The sequence below is a fragment of the Schistocerca gregaria genome, chromosome 3 (assembly GCF_023897955.1).
Source record: "Schistocerca gregaria isolate iqSchGreg1 chromosome 3, iqSchGreg1.2, whole genome shotgun sequence".
In the NCBI taxonomy this organism is placed as follows: Eukaryota; Metazoa; Arthropoda; class Insecta; order Orthoptera; family Acrididae; genus Schistocerca; species Schistocerca gregaria.
Window position 1 is genome coordinate 437,800,762 of NC_064922.1, and position 13,664 is coordinate 437,814,425.

Genomic DNA, 13,664 nt, shown 5'->3' on the forward strand with positions numbered 1-13,664 from the left:
CCACCTATCCGCTCTATCCTCTGCATTTAACAGCAGAATTCCCATTGCACTCTTATTGTTACCACTCTTGCTTTTAATGTCAATGTAGCTTGTTTTGACTTTCCTGCATGCTGAGTCATTTCTTCTGACAATCATTTCTTTTTCCATTTCTTCACACTTTTCGTGCAGCCATTTCGTCTTACCTTCCCTGCATTTTCTATTTATTTCATTCCTCAGCTGCTTGTATTTCTATATTGCTGAATTTCCTTAAGCGTTTTTGTATATCCTTCTTTTATTGATCAGCTGAAGTATTTCTTCTGTTACTCACAGTTTCTTTACAACTACCTTCTTTGTACCTATGTTTTCCTTTTCAACTTCTGTGACTGCTCTTTTTAGAGATGTCCATTCCTCTTCAACTGTACTGCCTAATGAGCTATTCCTCTTCGCTGTATCTACATCCTTACAGAACTTCGAGCATGTCCCTTCATTCCTTAATACTTCCATATTCCAATTCTTTGAATATTGATTCTTCCTGACTAATCTCTTTAACTTCAACCCACTAAATTGTGATCTGAATCTATATCTGCTCCTGGATAAGCCTTACAATCAAGTATCTGATTTCGGAATCTCTCCCTGACCATGAAATAATCGAACTGATATCTTTCCATATCACCCGGATTTTTCCAAGTATACCTCCTCCTCTTGTGATTCCTGAACAGAGTATTCTATTACTAGTTGAAATTTACTGCAGAACTCAATTAGTCTTTCTCCTCTCTCATTCCTTGTCCCAAGCCCATATTCTCCGGTAACTTTTTCTTCTACTGCTACCCCTAAAACCGCATTCCAGTCCCCCATGAATGATTTCCCCCATGATTTTCATATTCCTTTATGTACTGAAACACCCTTTCAGTATCCTCATATACTTTCTCTCTTCGTATTCAGCCGGCGATGTCAGCATGTATATCTGAACTATTGTTGTTGGGGTTGGTTTGCTATCTATTCTGATAGGAAATGAACTGTTCACAGTAACACTCTCTCTCCCCCACCATCCTATTCATAACGAATCCTACTTCCCTTATCCCATTTTCTGCTGCTGTTAGTATTACCCTTACTCATCTGGCAAAGTAATTCTTGTCTTCTTTCTATTTCGCTTCACTGACCCCTACTACATCTAGATTGAGCCTTTGCATTCCCCTTTTCATGTTTTCTATCTTCCCTACCACATTCAGTCTCCTGATGACAGTCCAAACCCCAACTCGTAAAATGTTATCCTTTCGTTGGTTATTCCATCTTTTTCTTATCCCTCCCAGAGAACCAAATGGAGGACTATTCTTGGATCTTTTACCAATGGAGAGATCATCATGACACTTTTTTAATTACAGGCCACATGTGACACGCGTTTTGCGTCTTTTTAATACAATGGTTTCCATTGCCTTCTGCATCTTCATGCCGTTGATCATTGGTGGTTCTTCCACCTTTAGGGGCAGTTTCCCACACCAAGGACAAGAGAGTGCCCTGAACCTCTGTCCGCTCTTCTGCCGTCTTTGACAAGGCCATTGGCAGAACAAGGGTGACTTCTTATGCCAGAAGTCTTCAGCCGCCAATGCTGATTGTTAATCAAAATTTAAGCTGTGGTGTGTGTTGAACCCGATTACCAGTCAAAGACAGTACCCTAGACCAGGATGCTCTTTTCATCACTACTCATGATAAAAAATAAATCCCCCTTTTTTTTTAACATAAATGACATTTTTCTCAGAGAAGTCTCAGTTTGTTTACTTCAAGCAAGTATTTGGCAAAGCACATGTTGGGCTGCTATAGCCAGGAATCAGTATGTGTGGAAATCCTTACCAAGGCGAACAAGTTCTTGAACAAGTAACACTCACAACCAAGTGCACTGACCTTTTGCAGTATACATAGTTCCTGTGACCCATAGTGAAGGTGACACACATCCTCTCATAGTACCTTCCCAGAACGACTTGTACTGTATGTGGCAGTGTATCGAGTTGTAGCTCCTATAATTCCAGTCTCAATTATTTTGATTTATATATCGAGGAGAACCCTGCGAGAAGGTTGTTCTCAAAAACTGAACAACTTGTTAATTGTGGTGATGAAATTTATTGCATGAACATATTCTCCATGACCTAATTTAGGAGAATGATACATTATACGAGAAATCAGTAGAATGTAATATTTTTGGGCTGTCATTAGACAGAAAATTGGAACTTGTATGTAGCGTCCATTCTCATCTAACGGGGATGTTCCGCAGTGCAGCACACAACACATGCAACTTGAAATACCAGGTACCATGACACATACCCACTTTTTCCACAGTTTGAGTGGGTATGATGCTCACTTCCTTGTTGAGCACTTAGGTGGTTACCACTTGCGAAAAAATAAGGTCAGTGTACTGTCTCAGAGTATGAAAAAATAATCTTCATGATCCAAGGGAATCATGCTGAGAATTGTGCTCCACTTCCTAAAGTTGCTTTGTTTTATGCATGCTTCGCTTCAGAAACTTAGTGAATAAGTGCTTGCTGAAAGAGAACATGCACATCATACGACATGTATCTGTAAAGTTTCAGCTCGTAATGGGATCTTCCCATTACTTTATTGAGCATAAAACGTTCCATAATTCTACAACAGACTGATGTAAACGACGTAGGTCTATAATTGTGTACATCTGTCCTGCGGCCCTTCTTGGTAATGGGAATGCCTCCGCTTTTTATTCCAGATGCTAGGTACCCTTCCACCAACCTACAACAAATTGCTGCTAGAAGAGGATCAAGTTCTTCCGCATAATTTTTGTAGAATCTTACAGGTGACTGGCCAACGGCCGTGCCGCAATGGTAACACCGGTTCCCGTCAGATTACCGAAGTTAGGCGCTATCGTGCTGGGCTAGCACTTGGATGGGTGACCGGTCTGCCAAGTGCTGTTGGCAAGCTGGGTGCACTCAGCCCTTGTGAGGCAAACTGAGGGGCTACTTGATTGAGAAGTAGCGGCTCCAGTCTCAGAAACTGACATACGGGCAGGGGAGCGATGTGCTGACCACATGCCCCTCTATATCATCATCCGGTGACGCCTGTAGGATGAGGATGACAAAGTGGCCAGTCGGTACCATTGGGCCTCCATGGCCTGTTCGGGCTGAGTTTATAGTGACTCTGGTTCTGAACCCTTTCCACTACTAAGTAATGTATTTGTTTCTCTATTCCGTGATCGGTTATCTCAATATCTGCCATTTCGAGGTTTGTACTATGATTGACAGGAGAATCAGTGTTATGATCTTCCTTATCAAAACAACTTCAGAAGACTGAATTCAGTATTTCGGCCTTCTCTCATACCTTCCGTTTCGGCGCCAGTACGGTCTGTGAGTGCATGAATAGATGACTTCAAACCACTTACTGATTTTATGTGAGACCAGAACGTAATAGGGTTTTTACTCAGATGAAATAACAAAATTTTACTTTCAACGTCACTGGATGATTCTTTCATTGCTCTCCTTACGCTCACTTTCGCTTCGTTCAGCTTTTGTGTGTCAGCTAGGTATTGACTTCTCTTGAATCTTAGATGAAACTCTCTTTGTTTCTGGAGCAGTTTTCTAACACGGCTATGAAACCAGCGTGGGTCATTCACATCCTTTAAGGGGGTAGGATGGCAAAAATTTAAAAAAATTGATTTTCCAAAAATATGCTTATTTTGTGGCGCACATCTTCCTAAATAATTTAATGTATAAAACATATATATTTGAGGAGTTATAAGGTATGTAATTTGGTCTTAAACGTATGAAGGTGCAGTGCCATGCCCCTCTGCACAGCATTCTTCTGTCCTACCTAAGTGTATTTCGCTCTGTAGAATTCGAATGTAATGTTTGTGCCAAAGATAGTCATATGTGAAACAAAGGACTATCGATATCAATACTTTCTCTGCTGCTATCGACATACATTGTTTTGATCGCTGGTATTGTTTGTTCTATGTTTTGAAAGGCGTGCAGTGAGGTGCTGTGATCCTCGACACAATTTTCATTTTGCTGTGTTGTTTTGTTATGGTTTGTGGCATATTATGGCACAGGCTGCCCAGAATTCGTTACTTCAACCGTAAACAACGTCACCACGGCAATAGATACACAGTAAAGGATGTTACAGCAAATTTTACACCAGTGGCTCGAGACTGCAACCTCTCAGAGACAGTAAACAATTCACCACCGAGTGCTTCTAAAAGGAAACTTTGTTTTGGTGTTAATGAAAACTGAGGCTGTGAATCCGAAGGTTCATGCAATATTATCGTTGATGTTAACATATTGTCACAATTAATATTGGGCAATGTTATGTGCAAGCATTGCTTTGGTGTTCACTGTGTTTCTTTGGTGGAAGATAAAGAGTACCATGAAAGGCCTTTCTATGAACTTATCTGTGATATGCAGCAAATGCAACGTTGGTGCGTCTTGCATGACATCTAAAATCGTAAGCAAACCTAATGATTTGAATTTGAGGGTAGCATATGGCCTGCATTGTATTCGTAGAGGACAGCAGACAGCAAGAGCACTTTGTGCAGTGATGAATCTTCCTCCCCCTACAGCAAAGTTTGAGAGGTATTATGGCTTACTGATTGAGGCTGTAAAAGAAGTTGCAGAATCTTCAATGAAAAGTGCTGCAGAAGAATCTATTGTCGAAAAAGATGGTGACAGGGACGTAGTGGCTTCTTTTGATGGTACCTGGCAAAAAAGAGGGCACACTTCATTGAATGAAGTTGCAACAGCAACATCTGTTGACAGTGGTAAGGTACAAGATGTTGAAGTGCTGCGTAAATTTTGTCATAGTTCTGTGAAAGGGACTGCAGATCATGTATGTAATATGAACTATAATGGTCAAGTAGAGGTATGGAAGTGCAGGGAGTTGTAAGCTTGTTTACCAGATCTGTTGCCTCCTGTGGCTGCATTATGTGAAGTACCTTAGTGATGGTGACAGTAAACCTTTCCTTGAGATTCAAAAGTGTGCACCATATGGAGCTAAGACTATTGTCCAGAAGTTAGAATGTGTGGGACATGTACAGAAAAGACTTAGCGCTAGAATTAGAAAGCTGAGACAAGATTTGTCAGGAAAAAAATTATCTGGTGGGAAGGGAATAAAAGGGAGAGGGCGACTGACAGATGCAAAAATTGACAAACTACATACATTTTATGGTTTGGCAATAAGAAGGAACACAGGGGACTTGAAAAATATGAAGCAAGTAGTTTGGGTCCTATACTTCCATAAAATTTCCACAGACAATAACCCTATCCACAACTTATGCCCAAGAGGAAGTGAATCATGTGTGGCTACCAAAGGTCAATTGCTGGTGGTGAAGCATATCATCATAGGAATTCTCTTCCAACTGCTGTAATGGAAGCCACCAAACCTATACTCAGGGATCTTGCAAATGAAAACTTACTGATTAAGTGCCTTCATATCGGTACCCAAAATCCAAATGAAAGGTTTAACCAGTGTGTGTGGGAAAGATGGCCAAAAACCGTTTTTGTGGGAAGAAATGCACTTGCTATTGGTGTTTATGATGCAGTTTCATGTTTTAATGACAGTGTGCAAAGCAGGAAATATCTATTAGAGAAAATGGGAATTAAGCCCGGAGTGAACTGTATCAAAGCTTTGTATGCGATCTGCAAAGAGCGTGTAGTGAAAGCAGATAAACCATTTTTGGAGGTCATAAAATCAAGAAGAGTGCATCATAGGAATGTGAAGACGAAGGAAACTGATATTTAAAACGAAAAAGAACCTGCTTATGGTGCTGGACAGTTCTAAAACTATGCCAATTACAAGCAGAATCTTCAACAGCCATTTTCAGCAAAACACAATTTTCTGTACTTAGGTACATGTAGCATCCAAAATAAATATCCTGTTACTATCACACTTGGTATTCTTATTAAACACAAACTCCTTAATGCAAAACTCTAGAATTTTCCAAATATATTAAAAATTGTGGTAAAAATTGGGATAATTAACTATAAAATTTGAGTTTTTTCTTAACTTGAAGTTTAAAATGTAATAACTCAGTCATTTTTTCATAAATTAAATAAATTCTAGAGTTTCATACTCCTTTAAGTATGATTTGTATGCTGTGGAAAATTCATTGAAGAATCTCTCTTACTTGTGAAGAAAAGTGTACCTAAAGCAATTAATGCAGCCAATGGTAACAGAAGAAATGGTTGCATTTGACATACAATACAAATTGCTTTTGTTATGTTTTTCAACGTCCACTGCTATCAGTGTGAATCCTGAATACTTCATGGTCATGCTGACAAATTTTTATGAATTTATTTGTAAAAGTATAGACAGTGGAAATAAAAATGTCCTGTGGTGCCTCTCCTGCTATAAGTCGGCCCATTTGACGTCCTACCCCCCTTAAGACCTTGCCTGGAATATATTTGTGTAAGATTTATTGAACGATTCTTTTCAATTTTTTTCCATTTGTGCTCCGAATCTTCGTCCTCTTCACTGAACATTTGATGCTGACTACTTAGATACTCCACATTTTGTATCCCGTCACTTTAGAAAAACAAAAAATGTCTTCTTACTTTTCTTAAGCTTCTTGTAATACTTTTGTTGTAGATGCTATCACGACCTTTTGATCACTGATACCTTTCATTATGTTAACTGATTCGGTAAGTTCAGATCTAGGACGTTGCCTTGACCAGTTGGAGTTCTAAATTCCTGCTCAAAGTAATTTTCGGACAAGATATTCAGAAACCCTGTCTCTGGTACCATACCTGGAAAGTTGAAGTAAACCCCCCTCCAATTACAACAGCATGATCAGGAAAATTATTACCATACTCTGTAAGTTCTCTCTGAGGCGCTCTATCACTAAAGCTTTTGGTCTTGGTAGTCTATAAAAGCATCAGATTATCATTTTTGATCGACTTTTGATGCTTAACTTCAGAAAATTAATTCACATGTGGGATCCGTGATAACTTTGCTAGATATTATTGAGTTGTTTACTGTAATATTGGCGACTAACCTATCCTTACGATAAATATTCCAATCTAAACTTAGGATTTCTTTGCTATTCATTTGCACTATTTCAGCCAGAGCCTGAGACTGTCTGAGCACTACAACCTTCAATAGGAAATGTTAATTTTGCGACCTTACCTTGAATACTCCTGCAGTTTACTAATATCGCATTACTCTTTTCTATTTACAATGTGTGAGGACCAGCATTTTCTGAGAACATTGTGCCTGATGTAAATTCGATTTTGGCAGGCAATTCATCTCTGAGATGTGCAGTATGTGGGGAAGGAAAGGGTGTGTGCTTTTGAAGCTACTGAATGTTGGTTGGAATGCGAGGGAGGATCTGCCTCAGTCTCGACAACATTGGTGCTGGTGTTACATTCTGATCATTTGCTGTGATAGAAATGATGCCTTACAACGACATTCATTTTCGTCTGTCATATTTGTTTAAGTGAATATGAAATCTGAAATGTAGTTAAATTAAGGCCACAGGCAATTTCAAACAATAAGTAGGTAACTGTGTAATGGCTACTGCAGAATGACCAAGTATAGAATGGCAGTGGTATCACTGGTCACCCTCCGCCACACACCGTCAGGTGGCTTGCGGAGTATGGATGTAGATGTAGATGTAGAAACCTTCCGAATTCTATAAATGAGTTCTGAGCAGTATTATGGGGCTACATCACTATTTGCAGTCAGATGCACCTAGTGCACTCAGTAGCTGCCGTCAGAGCCACGGACGAGATCCCCCAACAAACATATTGAGTGCACACTGGCATTCTTTCTTGGCCTGCACGCTATTTTCCTGAGGGTCTCCATCACCCACCTTGCGTTGGACCTCCCAATGAACAACATACCCACCCTCTGCATTTGTCCGGACTGGGCAGGAAAATCAACTGCTGGCCCAACAGCTGCTTTTGTTGCATATTTCACAATATATTACTGCTTTGAAATTTAATTAACATACTGAATTTTTCTTTGGGTTTGCGAGGAAGTCTCCACCCAAGTAACAAATAAAGACAGAATTCTGGACATACAACAAAAAAACACTTAGGAGTCAGTTAATGAAAAAAATTTATTGCCATCTGATAGTCACTGTCGAAAATGGGCATCCTTGCTAAATGACTTGGTAAAACTCTTGTCTACATCTACATGACTACTCTGCAATTCACATTTAAGTGCTTGGCAGAGGGTTCATCGAACCACAATCATACTATCTCTCTACTATTCCACTCCCGAACAGCGAGCGGGAAAAACGAACACCTAAACCTTTCTGTTCGAGCTCTGATTTCTCTTATTTTATTTTGATGATCATTCCTACCTATGTAGGTTGGGCTCAACAAAATATTTTCGCATTCGGAAGAGAAAGTTGGTGACTGAAATTTCGTAAAAAGGTCTCGCCGCGACGAAAAACGTCTATGCTGTAATGACTTCCATCCCAACTCGTGTATCATATCTGCCACACTCTCGCCCCTATAACGCGATAATACAAAACGAGCTGCCCTTTTTTGCACCCTTTCGATGTCCTCCGTCAATCCCACCTGGTAAGGATCCCACACCGCGCAGCAATATTCTAACAGAGGACGAACGAGTGTAGTGTAAGCTGTCTCTTTAGTGGACTTGTTGCATCTTCTAAGTGTCCTGCCAATGAAACGCAACCTTTGGTTCGCCTTCCCGAGAATATTATCTATGTGGTCCTTCCAACTGAAGTTGTTCGTAATTTTAACACCCAGGTACTTAGTTGAATTGACAGCCTTGATAATTGTACTATTTATCGAGTAATCGAATTCCAACGGATTTCTTTTGGAACTCATGTGGATCATCTCACACTTTTCGTTATTTAGCGTCAACTGCCACCTGACACACCATACAGCAATCTTTTCTAAATCGCTTTACAACTGATACTGGTCTTCGAATGACCTTACTTGACGGTAAATTACAGCATCATCTGCGAACAGTCTAAGAGAACTGCTCAGATTGTCACCCAGGTCATTTATATAGATCAGCAACGGTAGAGGTCCCAGGACGCTCCCCTGGGGAACACCTGATATCACTTCAGTTTTACTCGATGATTTGCCGTCTATTACTACGAACTGCGACCTTCCTGACAGGAAATCACGAATCCAGTCGCACAACTGAGATGATACCCCATAGTTCCGCAGCTTGTTTAGAAGTCGCTTGTGAGGAACGGTGTCAAAAGCTTTCCGGAAATCTAGAAATACGGAGTCAACTTGAGATCCCCTGTCGATAGCGGCCATTACTTCGTACGAATAAAGAGCTAGCTGCGTGTATTGTGTAACATCTGTTATTAAACCCAATACATGCTTCAACAAAGTGACTGAGGTAGTATCCAAATTTACTAGTGATTTTAAATGTGAAGATGTAGTTAGAATCTTTGCCTGAATGGATGATAGACATAACTAAAACAACTCTTTCCATGATTTAAAAAAAGTGATCTCAAAACTTGATCACACAAACATATTGGTACGTATCATTCCTTACTGTTATGTCATACCATAAGTGAACGAAACAGTGTGTAAGTTTAATAGATATTTAATGAAAATATCATCAATGTTTACTAATGTTAATATAACTGATGTCAATGTATCCTTGGAAAGAACTGACTATATTAATCATTAGCGACACCTCAGCAAAATAAGGAAGTTTGGACTTTGCTAAAACATTGAAACAAAAATAGCAAACATATGGAAACAGAATCAAATAAGAAACACCTACAACTAGCTCTATCAGGAAAGTAGCTTTTTGAACTGCAGAAGCCATTCGATACCAAGGTAACAAATATGAATGGAAGAAATACATGTACACTAGTAAGTCTAGAGATAATTGCTTACTTCCTGGATGCATGGTAAAGCCTTCTTAAAAATCTGTAGGTGTTATTGGCATAATTTCAGTACAATCTGCAGAAACATCAGTGCTATACGATATTTCATCCAAAGGCCCTCAAGAGGTTGATAGTATTTCTGCTGCTGCATGCACAAGTGAAAAGCTGCACCATTGCTTTGAACGAGAGCAAGATGAGATCTAGAGACAAGCAGTGATTTTGGCTGGCATGTTCACGACCTCAGTGACATCATCTATTGGACAAATCTCAATTTACGACATAGGTCACGATATAAGCAACCTATCTCTAAGTGAAACAGTGAAATGTTGTGTGAATATGCAAAAGGACCAACATCATGATAATGAAGGTAGCTCGAACAATTTTATTACATTTCACCAAAATATCAAAGGTCTCAGACATAAAATAGTAAAAGAAATTTTTCTTTCTGTTAATGCAGGATCTTATTAATGATGTGGGTCTTATTAGTCATGCACATGTTTTATGTCTTACTGAGAACCGCTGACAGTTGGAATTGAGGAGCTGCAGCTTGATCAGTATGATTTAGCGACTCACTGTTGTAGAACAAGTAGAGAGAAAAGTGGTTCTATAATTTATATTGATAACACGTTTATTTATAAACCTTTAGATTTAAACAAATATTATGAGGCTCAACATTTTGGAACTACTGCAAACCACATGTCAGTTACAGTCTTTACAATTTGCAGAACTGGCATGGGAGTTTTGTATTTTTATGAAGAACTCAGAATCTCTTTCGGCTAAACTTTTCCAAAACCAGAAATCTTATAGTTATTGGGGACTTTAACCCTAAATTCTTTAATAATAGCAGCTGTAGGGCTGGCCTTGAACCTTTAAGGAATTCCTATAATTTGTTCACTATGGCAAACTTCCACACTAGAGTTACAGAAATCTGTAAAAGTCTTATATGCAATACTTCGTTGACAAATCAGGACCGAATCAAACATACACAATTGAAAGCAGAAGATGATACTTAACGATACTGACGCCCATCTTGTTTAATGTGACTGGGACACATTACACTGTGGAGTGCCACAAGGATCGATTTTGGTACCTGCTCTGTTGCTTTTATTCATCAGTGATCTCCCACTTTGTATGAACACTGAGAGCAAAGTTACTGTTGACGCTGATGACACTTCTATTTTGCTTGAAAATCTAACAATCAGTAAACTAGAATATAAATGTAATACTTTACTTATAGACATCTTGCGCTGGTTCAAGTCTAATGGATTGACTCTGAATACTGAAATAATTGAAGAATACAATTTAATGCATCTTGACAAGAAAATGAAGTAATTACTTGAACTGCAATGACCAGACATATAAAGTATTGTGAATATGCCTAGTTCCTGGGCATTCTAACTGATGGAAAGTTAAACTGATACGGGGATATCCTAGACCTTCGAAGAAGACTGTGTGTGTCAACTTATGCCCTATGTGTAATTATATGAATTTTATAAAATCTGCTTATTTTGGATATTTTCCCTGTATCATTCATGTGGTATAATTTTTTGGAGGTAATCAGTATTTAGCCAAAAACATCTTTATTGTACAAAAGACAGCACTTAGGTTCATGAGTGGCGTTGATCCACGATATTCTTGCAGAAACCTATTTCTTAAGCTCCAAATATCAATGACCATATCTCAGTAATTATTTTCTTTGATGTTTTTTCTCTAATAACAATTCTCTTTTTGCATCTAATAGTGCATGCCATGACCACAACACAAAGTTTAAAAATGTTTTAAATGGGGATCTAACATATGTAAGTCTTGCACAAAAGGGAGTTCATTATTCTGCCACAAAAGTTTACAATTCTCTTTCATCGGATATTAAAGTCTGCATTCATGTCCTCATTACATATAAATCTAAATTAAGAAAATCCTTTATGGATGAGGCATTTTGCTCTGTTGCTGAGTACTGGTACATGAAGATTAATCAATGGTTGTTTTAGTAAAATTATATTGCATTTGTTTTTATGTTTTGAGACTGTCAATTTCTAATTTGGTAGCCATTATTCGTCTTCCTGGTTTACGATGGCCAGTGTACAAATATTCTTCTTTGCTGTATGTTAAGTTATTAGCAATAATTTACATTTTTGTTATTTTACATTTATTTATTGTAACACTAAAATGATGTTAAACTGACTCATTTCGCATCCCTGTTATTCATCACAATACAGATCTATGCAAGTTGATACATATAAATAAATAAGCAAAAAATAAAGTTGTAACAAGTCTGCTGAACTTATCTCATTTTCTTTTACAGCAAACGGTCGTATTAAATTGATCTCTCTGTTCAGCATTTCTTCTGGTCAGCTACTCACTGTTTTCGCAAGTCATTCTGTACTTTATTTTAGCAACAGCACTTCGCCTTACGTTTTCACATAACACACACCCTTAAAATTATGCTCACACCAAAAACACGTGCGATATTATATTCTCCTCGCTGTAAAACTGATCACACACACTGAATCCTGCTCGCAGTGTTACGGTGCCTTGCGGCTTGATGTACTACATCAAGTGAACTGAGCCTCTGTGAGTTTATTAGGGCAGCTGCGGACTACACACGTCCAAACAACCCAACCCAACCCTATCGTCCTTACAGACGCACAATATAAGAAGTAAACAGGAGAGTAAAGGTTTCTGGAATTGGTTTGGTAAACTAAACAATACAGTACAAATTAAAATTGTTCATTCTGAAAACTTTTCATCCACAATAGACTACTTTTCGAAGAGAAGTTAATAGTGCCTGTAAATGGCAAAGATTTAGACATACGTAATTTTCATATTGAAGACACATATTTATTTTCATGTTATATTATTCCCATTCTGTCTTCCAGATTATATGGATCTTTGCAACGTGACTTACGTATATTATTGTTCAAAAGGATGATAATATTTTATGATGATAATATTTTAAATTTAATTAAATCTGGGTAACTGTCGCCCAGGTGACAGCTTGCTCCTTAAAAAGTTTATAGTGAACGTACTGTGTGAATCATATAAAAACCAGTCAGCTAACATATGTACACTACCTAGAATCTTACTGTAATATTTGTTTTACAGCTTACCGAGAAACGAAAAATTAAGTTCCTTAAAGGTCAATTCTAGTTTATGGCGTTGGCAGCGCTTCACTGTACGAGGCAAAGATAATATGAAGAAAGCGGTAATTTTCGCAGTTGAAAGTTGATTTGTTGACATCGAAAATATTGTGTTATGTGAAAATTTGTACACTGGTCATATACGTCAGAAATGTGTGGAAGAACGGCTTGGTATATGATGTTTTTAATTAATAATTTACTTAAATACCTGCGTTGTGAGTGTTTGTGCAGTGAACTGTGTCTTGTTTTTTTATTACTTACTGCAACGAATTGCTGTTAAACGTAACTAGTGATGTAATTGAATCTTATTCGTGAAAAACATTTGATTTCAGTACACTTGACCCAGAATGTATATGCAAGGCAACTACTTATCGCAGGAAGGACTCGAACACTTATTGTCTTCCAGAGTGGAAACACATGGATGACAAGTACCATGTCTACAGACCATCAACAAACATTGCACCAACGGAAGTGTTACCTGCTATTATATCAGGACATCAGCTGGGCAAAACATCCGATAGAATAATTGTCCCAATGATCTGGGGAATGATACCACCATGGCACAAGGTAAATTAGGTCGAAAGTAATGCGTAACTTAGGATTTATTATCGGTCGCGGTATTCTCTCTAAAGTAAACGTTGCAGAATGAAAGAAATCATTGGTGTTCGTAGGACACAATAATGAATGTATTATGTTTCCTACTATAGCGGCCA

The 13,664-nt window shown here is 38.4% G+C and overlaps 1 protein-coding gene across 1 annotated transcript in view; it reads left to right on the plus strand.

Moving 5' to 3' along the window:
• The first annotated feature begins 12,966 nt into the window (after positions 1–12,966).
• LOC126354622 (abasic site processing protein HMCES-like) overlaps positions 12,967–13,664 on the plus strand; it is a 99,872-nt gene continuing 99,174 nt past the window's right edge. Inside the window, exons 1-2 of the mRNA XM_050004386.1 lie at positions 12,967–13,122; positions 13,284–13,518. Coding sequence (XP_049860343.1) covers positions 13,103–13,122; positions 13,284–13,518 — 255 coding nt within the window. The 5' untranslated portion in view covers positions 12,967–13,102. The remainder of the gene's footprint in view (positions 13,123–13,283; positions 13,519–13,664) is intronic.